The sequence below is a fragment of the Oncorhynchus mykiss genome, chromosome 16, assembly GCF_057628025.1.
Source record: "Oncorhynchus mykiss isolate SJ-2025 chromosome 16, ASM5762802v1, whole genome shotgun sequence".
NCBI lineage: Eukaryota > Metazoa > Chordata > Actinopteri > Salmoniformes > Salmonidae > Oncorhynchus > Oncorhynchus mykiss.
The window spans coordinates 30,603,874-30,615,036 of NC_143037.1; the positions used below are offsets into that span (position 1 = coordinate 30,603,874).

General features: G+C 40.6%; 1 protein-coding gene across 1 annotated transcript; it reads left to right on the top strand.

Annotated features, from left to right (window-relative positions):
• The first annotated feature begins 6,353 nt into the window (after positions 1–6,353).
• Positions 6,354–8,931, top strand: LOC110491800 (putative vesicular acetylcholine transporter-A). The gene has a single exon (XM_021565565.3). It carries the CDS (start codon positions 6,793–6,795, stop codon positions 8,353–8,355), a length of 1,563 nt encoding a protein of 520 aa, XP_021421240.1. The 5' UTR covers positions 6,354–6,792; the 3' UTR covers positions 8,356–8,931.
• The last annotated feature ends 2,232 nt before the right edge of the window (positions 8,932–11,163 follow it).

The window sequence follows — 11,163 nt, forward strand, 5'->3', positions numbered from 1 at the left end:
TATTCGGACATCACTCACATAAAAACACTCATGCTGGGGGGATTGTTAAGAGATATTCGCAACTCACATGTGAAAAGGTTAAAATTAGTGGCTATATGTGATGTCACATTAAGCCTAAATTAACCCAGCCCAGGGATTTTGGGACCCATGAAAAGATATCACATTGGGCCCCACCAAACCTGCATAATTGCTGTAACCACACACCTCCAGAACCCAATTGACCTATTCAAAGCTTTAAATAACTCTATCTTTGGAGGCTTACAACTATCTTGTAGTCCAATATTTACTGTACGATATTTACTGACAGTGAGTTGTGAAAATATAACACTGTGCAGATATGCATGCAACATTCTGCAAACAGTGGAATTCACTATTTGATGCAAGACTGATGCACTCTTTAAGAAATGTGCTAAATGCCATCTTTTAATGTCTAAATGTAATTTTAATGGTACAATTCTTGAATGGAAAATTCTCTTAAACATACATTAACCTTTTCAATTAAAATAAATAAACATTATCATCTACAGAATTATATAACAAACAAAATAATAAAATCAGCAGCAGATGTGTCACGACTTCCGCCGAAGTCGGCCCTTCTCCTTGTTCAGGTGGTGTTCGGCGGTCGACGTCACCGGCTTTCTAGTCACTACCGATCCATTTTTCTGTTTCGTTTTGTTTTGTCTCATTACACACACACACCTGTTTTACTTTCCCTCATTACATTCCCTATTTAGCCATCTGACATACATTTCTGTTCTGTCCGTGATTGTTTATGTCGTTAGTGGTTGTGTTGTGTTAGAGTTTTGTTGTATGTTCCATTTTTGGAATTTTGCTTTATTCTTTGAGTAAACTCAGTTGGATTACTCCATACCTGTGTCCTGCGCCTGACTCCGCTTTCACTCTGCACCCAATCGCTGACAAGATGTTTGAACTAAGTATACATACAGTTGAAGTCGGAAGTTTAAATACACCTTAGCCAAATACTTTTGAACTCAGTTTTCACAATTCCTAACATTTAATCCTAGTAAAAATTCCCTGTCTTAGGTCGGTTAGGATCACCAATTTATTTTAAGAATGTGAAATGTCAGAATAATAGTAGAGGGAATGATTTATTTCAGCTTTTATTTCTTTCATCACATTCCCAGTGGGTCAGAAGTTTACACACATGCAATTAGTATTTGGTAGCATTGCCTTTAAATTGTTTAACTTGGGTCAAGCATTTTGGGAAGCCTTCCATAAGCTTACCACAATAAGTTGGGGGAATTTTGTCCCATTCCTCCTGACAGCTGGTGAAACTGAGTCAGGTTTGTAGGCCTCCTTGCTCACACACGTCTATTCAGTTCTGCCGACACATTTTCTATAGGACTGAGGTCAGGGAATGGTGATGGCCATTTCAATACCTTGACTTTGTTGCAGTTAAGCCATTTTGACACAACTTTGGAAGTATGCTCGGGGTCATTGTCCATTTGGAAGACCCATTTGAGACCAAGCCTTAACTTTGTGACTGATGTCTTGAGATGTTGCTTCAATATATCCACATAATTTTCCTCGCTCATGATGCCATCTATTTTGTGAAGTGCACCAGTACTTCCTGCAGTAAAGCACCCCCACAACATGATGCTGCCACCCCCGTGCTTCACGGTTGGGATGGTGTTCTTCGGCTTGCATACCTCCCTCTTTTTCCTCCAAATGTAACGATGGTCATTATGGCCAAACAATTTCATCAGACCAGAGGACATTTCTCCAAAAAGTACGATCTTTGTCCCCATGTGCAGTTGCAAACCGTAGTCTGGCTTTTTTTATGGCGGTTTTGGAGCAGTGACTTCTTCCTTACTGTGCGGCCTTTCAGGTCATGTCGATATACATGTAGGACTCGTTTTACTGTGGATATACAGTAGATACTTTTGTACCTGTTTCCTCCAGCATCTTCACAAGGTCCTTTGCTGTTGTTCTGGGATGAATTTTCACTTTTCACACCAAAGTAGGTTTATCTCTAGGAGACAGAACACGCCTCCTTCCTGAGCGGTATGATGGCTGCGTGGTCCCATGGTGTTTATTATTGCATACTATTGTTTGTACAGATGAGAATGGTACCTTCAGGTGTTTGGAAATTGTTCCCAAGGATGAACCAGACTTGTGGAGGTCTACAATTGTTTTTCTCTGAGGTCTTGGCTGATATCTTTTGATTTTCCCATGATGTCAAGCAAAGAGGCACTGGGTTTGAATGTAGGTCTTGACATACATGCACAGGTACACCTCCAATTGACTCAAATGATGTCAATTAGCTTTTCAGAATCTTCTACAGCCATGGCATAATTTTCTGGAATTTTCCAAGCTGTTTAAAGGCATAGTCAACTTAGTGTATGTAAACTTCTGACCCATTGGAATTGTGACACAGTGAATTATATGTGACATAATCTGCCTGTAAATAATTGTTAGAAAAATTACTTGTGTCATGCACAAAGTAGATGTCCTAACTGACTTGCCAAAACTATAGTTTGTTAACAAGAAATTTGTGGAGTGGTTGAAAAATTTGTTTTAATGACTCCAACCTAAGTGTATGTAAACTTCCGGTAAAGTGGCCACCAAATCAATAGGTTTCTTCCACTTGGGGTCTTGATTGTGGACAACACATTTTATGGCAATCCAGCCATTACTTTGAGATATATCTTGTTCACAGTCTGTTCTCAGTCTTGTTCTCAACCTGTGGGCATAATGTGTGTAGTGATCCAATATCCATAGCCATGCCATTTAACAGTTATCACTGGCCCTTGCTCAGCCTTACTAACCAAGAGCCCAGTGCCAAGCGTTCTTGCTAGCAAAGCTAACAATCAAGTCTTTGAAGTCAAGCTTTCTAGCACACTGACTTTCAATGGACAGCAGGGCAATACTGCAAAGCCTGTCCTGGGACATAGTGGACCTCAAATAGTTTTTTATCGGTTGTAGCTTACTGAAAGCTCTCTCGACCACCAGCAACAGTCACAGGCAGTGTGCAAAATATACGTAAAACAATGCACACTTCTCCAAAAATGCTTTTCAGCTGCATCTTACAAATTGCATTCAGGAGACCAAGAGGGAACAAGTTAGGGGGGAAAGTGGAAGCATATACAGTGTTCTGGTGTCTTACTTCACTTTGAAACTCAGGTGTAAGATCTCTGGAATAGTTCATTACCAGTGGTTGGCACACAGAAGGGACTTTATCCTCACTAATCTGCCTTTTACAATTTTTGCAGTGGTGTGGAACCTAGTGTCTAAGTCACTTAAGATGTTGTCCAAAGCAGTAAAAAACACTGTTCTGAAACACCGTTGCTGCACTGTCCTGAGCTGTCTTTTCTTGTGAGGTCTCATCATGGATTCTCTTCCTTTTCCTCTGGTGGCTGTGATCCTTGCTAAATTGAGGTGCAACATCCATTTGTGTCGCAATCAGTGTTGCCCCAGACAGGAGAGTCTCCCATCCATCTCTAAGAGCTTGCATCTTTTCCTTTAAGGCTCTGATATTGGCTGCCTCTGTGTCAAGTGAGATTTTTCCTGACTGGAGAATCACATTCCTGTCCTCAATGCATTGCAGTACCTGCAATTATGCCAATTGGCATGTCATTCAACACAATACTACTCACCTCCTTCTTCAGTTGGGAGTAGGGCTGGTTTCAGGGGTATGGGGATGGGGAGACAGGGCTGCTGAGCCTGAAGTTGCATCTGTTGGGCCTGGCAGCAGGCAGGGGAAGGGACAACTGATTTAGTATGAATAGCTTGCAAAAAGTTTGCCTGCATTGATTAATAAATGTCAGCTAAAAAAGGAGTGAAATGTAAATACTCAGAATCTTCTGTGAAGATATTAAGTAACTAATGTTAAACACGGAACCCAAAACAGCTGCACGCGTGCGCTATCGTGCATAAATGTATTTTGTCCCCCACACCAAATGTGATCATGACACGCAAGTTAAAATATCAAAACAAACTCTGAACCAATTACATTAATTTGGGGACAGGTCGAAAAGCATGAAAGATTTATAGCAATTAGCTAGCTACCTTGCACTTGCTAGCTAATTTGTCCTATTTAGCTAGCTTGCTGTTGCTAGCTAATTTGTCCTGGGATATAAACATTGAGTTGTTATTTAACCTGAAATGCACAAGATCCTCTACTTCGACAATTAATCCACACATATAAGGGTCAACCAAATCGTTTCTAGTCATCTCTCCTTCTTCTAGGCTTTTTCTTCTCTTGACTTTATATTGCGATTGGCAACTTTCATAAATTAGGTGCATTACTGCCAATGACCTCGTTCTGTCTTTCAGTCACCCACATGGGTATAACCAATGAGGAGATGACACGTGGGTACCTGCCTCTATAATCCAATGAGTAGATGGGAGAGACAGGACTTGCAGCGCGATCTGTGTCACAAATAGAACTGACTTCTATTTTAGCCCTTGGCAATGCAGACGCTCATTGGCCGCGCAAGCAGTGTCGGTGCAATAACTTAATAATATAGTTTTCTACATTTATTTAGAAACCAATGGAGAAAATGCGTCGGGCAAGCGTCGGGCACCACTTGCGTGGGGCAAGCGACGCAAGTGGTGTAGTCAGCCTGTTAGGGGAGCAAAAGTAGCCTATTTCACTATGGACTAAGCTAACAGGTTAATTTCCACCACTCACGGACTACACTCACCTTCCTTTGTAAAAAAAAAATGGGTGACATATTGTCGCTCTATCTTTTCTCTCTCCTGTCTATCTTTTCATTTTTGGAAGCCAGATTGTTCTTTAGGAAGCTACAACATGATGCTTCACGGCACTCCTCACTCGCAATTCACTGCGCCTGGTTTGGGGGCAGGTCCAAAACATTTCATGTAAATATGTAATTGGAGGGAGGGCAATACAGAGGCTCTCTGGATGTTTACTTTTTACCAAAAACAAGAAAAGAAACGGTTCGTTTTATTATTGCATTGTAAATAAAATACTATATTAATTACGATAGTTTAATCAGGTTAATTAGGTTAGGCAGCAAAAAAAAAAAAAAAAACGTTTTTGATGAGCAGAGCAGCCTGGGGCTCAGCGTTGGAATATTCATTGTGGTGTGTAGTGCAGCCTAGTTTTGTTTACACCATTCCAGCAGCTATCTTAGAAGTATAACTTTGCTCTGTGCTTCTCCGAGCATGCCTATAGGCTATGGATAATTTGATTGAGACTACACCAAATAGCCTATAGCCTAAATAGCCTCATCTCTGATTCTCCACTGGGAGCGCAATATCAAGTGCGCTTATGGGCTATCTAGTGTGGTCTCGATCAAACGATTCATAGCCTATAGGCTACGAAGAGCCTGTCATTTCGGTAATTTGTGTGCTATTTACAAAATATTCTGCTAATATGTAAAATTACTTAAAATTGATTTTTTTAAAAATTCAAGTATTTTTTTCTCGGACCTGTATAAGTGATAAATGCATGCAATACTTTTACTATGAAGGATATCTTTCCACCTCTACTCCCTTCCACGGTGTCCTGTGTCCTGCGAAAGCCCGCAGCCCTGTGCACTATTAGTATTTTTGCGTTGCCATGTAATGCTTACAGGACAAAGACCCGTTTCTAAAACTGCATATCAAAGGCTCTTGTCTGTCCAAGAAGTGAGGGTATTTGATAAACATGTTCTCTTCTATCCACTTTGTTTTAATTATTATTTTGGGTATAGGGGAGGGTTACTTTTTTCAAGCGTTCCGGTAAAATATATTTTTTTCTGAAGGGAGGGCCGTCCATTTTCATTTCAGAGAGGTCCGATTTTCTCTATGTAACCCATATTATAAATAACGTTCACTTCCTTATTGGAATTCCAATTATTGGGTAAAGACGTCATGTGCTTAAAATGGCAAACGTTTCACTTTTAAAACATTAGGGTACTTTTCAATTAATCGATTATTTTTTGTCATATGAAAGTTCGAAATGTTAACCTAACAGTGGATATTGTATTGAACATACATTGCATAAAATACATACAGTACATCAAAGGTCACTTGGAAACGAATATAGCCCACATCTAAAAAGATAACTCCTTGTTCAAATGTTTCCAAACACATTGTTCAAATGTTGTCCATTGATTAGCTCTCCTGACTTTTTGAAACCGTCCATACAATTCAAATTATACAAGCACACACTGTCCTTTGATTGAAGGGTGGGCCTATATCAAACCAATATTATTTTTCCGTGAAGTAACTGGTTGCAGAGTGTTATTGGGCACGGGCTTGCCATGTGTTAAATTATCATAAAATAATGTCCCATCTGTGGAAACACTGAAAGGCAAACAAGGATTGCATATATTTTGGAAATGACGGGGTAGGGGGACACTGAAGGGGTCTAGGTGATGTGAGATGATGACATACAGGTGGCTGCAGATGTGAGAGCAGATGGTTCTCACGAAGTAGTGTTACTAGTAACACTAGTAACAGTTTGCGAGTGAGCTGCAGGTGAATCTCTAACCTGTGAGAGTTTGTCTGTCGCCAGCGCGTCACCTGAATGACGGGGTATGAGACAATGAAACCACAATGGAAGACAGGATAAAACTCGTCCAAGTCACGAGAGAGGAAATACGAGCGCAATTACGGACTGTGCCACCAGGGAAAGGTAAAGACCGGAAAGCTGGACATATGTTCAGACTGCTGCTGAATAAGTAAATTGAATGAGTGAACCTGACAAGACCAAAACACATGAACAAAGAGCTCCTGAACTGAGACGCGCACATTTCAGTCGGTGGAAAGAGTTTATTTTTCGTTTTGGAAGAGAGAAGCCAGCAGAAAACGTAAAGAATCATGGATACAAAGGGAATCACAGAGGACCACGGAGCCGCCCACGGAGCCGGGGATCTAGCGCAATCTGCTGCTATGAAACTGTCTGAGATAGGCGAAAGAACTAAACAACTAGGTACTAAATTCAAAGACCCTGAGCGACAGAGACGGATTATTCTAGTGATTGTCTGTGTAGCACTTCTATTAGATAACATGCTTTACATGGTAATTGTGCCGATCATACCAGACTATTTGGCAGAATTACAAAGTGAGGCAGATCACGCTTCGTTTAATGCACGAGTAAAAAACGCCGGGAATTCCTCGAATCATACTATCTTTAAAGCCACCAAAGGCAACTTCGACCTGCAGATTGGTGTACTTTTTGCGTCCAAAGCCATATTGCAGCTTTTGGTCAACCCGTTGACCGGGACGTTCATTGACCGGGTCGGTTATGACCTTCCTCTGTTCATCGGACTCATCATCATGTTTTTTTCCACATGTCTATTCGCCTTCGCCGATAATTACGTGTCTCTGTTCGCGGCGAGGAGCTTGCAGGGCTTAGGCTCAGCGTTCGCAGATACATCAGGCATCGCCATGATAGCGGATAAGTACACGGAGGAGGCGGAGAGGAGCAGAGCCCTGGGTATCGCCCTGGCATTCATCTCTTTCGGCAGCTTAGTGGCGCCTCCCTTCGGGGGCATCCTGTACGAATTCTGTGGGAAACGGGTGCCCTTCATTGTGCTGGCCTGCATCTGTTTCACGGACGGCATGCTGTGCCTGACCGTGTTAAAGCCCTTCTCCAGAGGGGAGAGAGAGAACATGCCCGTGGGCACCCCCATCTACAAACTGATGATCGACCCCTACATAGCTGTGGTGGCGGGTGCCCTGACCACCTGTAACATCCCGCTGGCCTTCCTGGAGCCCACCATCGCAAACTGGATGGAAGAAACCATGCACTCTTCCCAATGGGAGATCGGCCTTGCCTGGCTTCCCGCGTTCTTCCCGCATGTCCTGGGTGTGTACATCACCGTCAAACTCGCGGCTAAGTACCCACACCTGCAGTGGTTCTACGGGGCACTGGGCATGGTGATAATCGGCGCCAGTTCGTGCACCGTGCCAGCCTGTAAGACCTTTGGCCAGCTGATGGGTCCACTGTGTGGCATCTGCTTTGGCATCGCCCTGGTGGACACGGCGCTACTGCCTACACTCGCTTTCCTGGTGGACGTGCGGCATGTGTCGGTGTACGGCAGTGTGTACGCCATCGCGGACATCTCCTACTGCGTGGCATACGCCCTGGGCCCTGTGGTGGCCGGACAGATAGTCCACGACCTGGGCTTCATTCAGCTCAACCTGGGCATGGGTCTCGCCAATGTGCTTTACGCACCAGCGCTCCTCTTACTAAAGAACGTGTGCCAAATGAAACCTTCAAACTCGGAGAGAGGCATGCTACTGGAGGAAGGCCCCACGGGTCTCTACGACACAATAAAAACTCAGGAACGCGAGAGGAAGAGGAAGGGGTTAAGTAATGTTGTTGATGAGAATGGCATAGCCAAGTATTCTGAAGAGGAGTCATTTGAGTATGCGTAAACTGTAAAAAAAAAAAAAAAAAAAAAAATGTAAGTGCCCATAAAGCGATGAAGCTATACTATGTGTCATACTAATTTGACGCAACCATTTACATAATTTAATTAGGAAAGAAGATAACTCCAGAAGAATATCCTGTCTTCCAATTCAATCGGACAATGTCATCTGAAGAAGCATTCACAGTAGATTGCGCTAGGGTGATATTTGTTAAAGCTGAAAGTGTGCGCATTGTGACAAAACATTGATTCCATATCATATTCATGGACCTGTGTAAACGGAACATAACTTTTATCATAAAAAAGAACAAATTAAATGTATTCGTCATTCAAAATAATATACCTTATATGTATTTTGCAAGAGTTGTGCTGCTAAAATAAATATGCAATATTTCACAATACACTTTTAGGGGGGAATAGGTGGGTTTGAATCCCCCGTCTTACATTGTGTATTCTGTATTTAACTTAATGTGGATGATGTATAAACTATCTGGAATGCATATCCTAAATGTATGATAGGACATTTCAACAATTGTTTATATGTGTATATTAATGTACATATTAAATCAAGAGTATGTGAATGTACAAGTGCTTCATGTGTGTTATTGTCAAAAGTACAATATGCATGCAATGATTGGCTAACTCCCTTTAGCTACCAGTCTGTGTCGCTCTCCTATAATGAAAATAAAATATTTACATAACGTTATAGTTGAAATGGTTGTAAGAAATTCACAAGTCAAAGTCACTAAAATCACAACACATTATTCGCATAAAATTAAAATGTAATATGAACATAAATCTCAGTCAAGACCAATAGGCTATAAACATACGGAAGGTTTAATTCGTTTTCTTTTTACATCGAAATATTTTATGCACAATTAAATATCAACAATTAATGTCTGATTTGAGAGCTTATGAAAAATATAAGCGATTCTACAAGTTTTAATCAACTGAACTAGAGAACGTTTGAAATGGAGAAAGTTAGTTTTCAAATCACGTTAATCACCATTTAAGTTAAAAACTAAAAATGCCAAAACGAATTGAATCAGACGCTTTGGTTAAACTTTTTGGTATTTGTTTATCCCATTCTTTAATTTTCCTGACCCTCAAATTCAGAGCAGTTGTTTCTTTTATTCCATATTTAATATTTAATGTGACAGGATTGGAAAATGATTTATGTAGCCTAGTAGAACAATGGGCTATTGCAATATACAAACAATCCCAAACATAGGCTGCTTTATCATATAAAACCATGATCAGTCCAAACACACTGCAATCTTGGCTACACGTGCATAAATGTAAGCTTGTGGGCCTAATGTCGGCTACATTTTAAAGAACAACAACAAAAGAGAGACATTATGGCACACTGTCGGAGAAAAATCAGAAAGCCAAAGAAGGAATAAAACGCTTCCATACACCTCGGCGTGAGCTAACAATAGGTCTACCTGCATACTGGACTATGCGTATAGCATACTGGACACGGTGTCTAACCCTTTCCTAAACAGGTGGGTTTAACACGCAAACTGCCAAATAAACGTATCCGCGAATGGCTCGCAAAGGGAGGAGCCTTGTTGCCAACAGGACTAGGTACCTTCAGCGTCCCTCCTAAGCTAACGGAGGTGCTGTGGACGGAATACAGGGATGCTGAAACTGAGACTGGACGATAACGGATTGGTTTTGAGGAGACACATTAAGGTTAGACTGTCTATCTACCGGAGCCATTGATAATAGGCTAGATCACACCTGAACTTTTTGAAGCTGCCGAGGTAAGAGAAAAACCTTAGTATTTCTAATAGTATCGTGCCAATGAAAAACGGCTGCCCTGAATTCCATTTTAAATATTATACTTCTTGAGTTAAACTTATTAAAGGCACAATCTGTTATTTCAACAATGGGACTCCCTAATAAAATATAGTATATATATATTACTTTTTTTACAAATAAATAGGCTGATACTGCTACTTTGTTTTGGAAGACTTAATAGACTTGAGGAAGCAAGGACATTGTTTGTTTCCAAAGACTCAATGACAACTTAAACAACAAATGGAGTAATATAACCTTACTAAGCCCAAAAGGCATCTCGTTTTATAAGTGAATAAGAAATAATCCTACTCAATAATCCTGCTTGAATGATCACATTTCTATATGATACATTGTTTTGCTAAAGTTTTAATGAATTTGCGATGTGAAAATAATATAAATATTTCAGCAATATCAACAACATGCTTTCAGATTTTGCTGATAAGAGACAGAATCATTAGATAATTTGTTTTGGTACTGTCCATATGTAGCCTGATTTTGGTCGCAGGTTCAGGAATGACTGAATCATTGCAACATGAACTGTTGCTAACTCTGTAAATAGCACTGCTGGGTAATTTAATTTAAGTCATAGTCAACCCGACAATAATATAATAATACTCTTAGCAAAAACTATTATCTTTATTTTGCAATATGTTGAATCTGAGAATAGAAAAGTTCAGAACTTTTGTGAAACATCACAGCACAGTTGAAAAATATATGGCAAATAGAAATCCAAACAGGATGGTGTTCAGAGGGGTTGAGTGGAGCTGAAGGATGGGACTAAAAACAAACAAAAGATATTGATTGTAAAATATACTGTGTCTGTAAATTGTATATACAGTGCCTTGCGAAAGTATTCGGCCCCCTTGAACTTTGCGACCTTTTGCCACATTTCAGGCTTCAAACATAAAGATATAAAACTGTATTTTTTTGTGAAGAATCAACAAGTGGGACACAATCATGAAGTGGAACGACATTTATTGGATATTTCAAACTTTTTTAACAAATCAAAAAC

Bases quoted from the DNA above. Each gene is read 5' to 3' on its own strand.
- LOC110491800 (XM_021565565.3), top strand. From the start codon at position 6,793: ATGGATACAAAGGGAATCACAGAGGACCACGGAGCCGCCCACGGAGCC.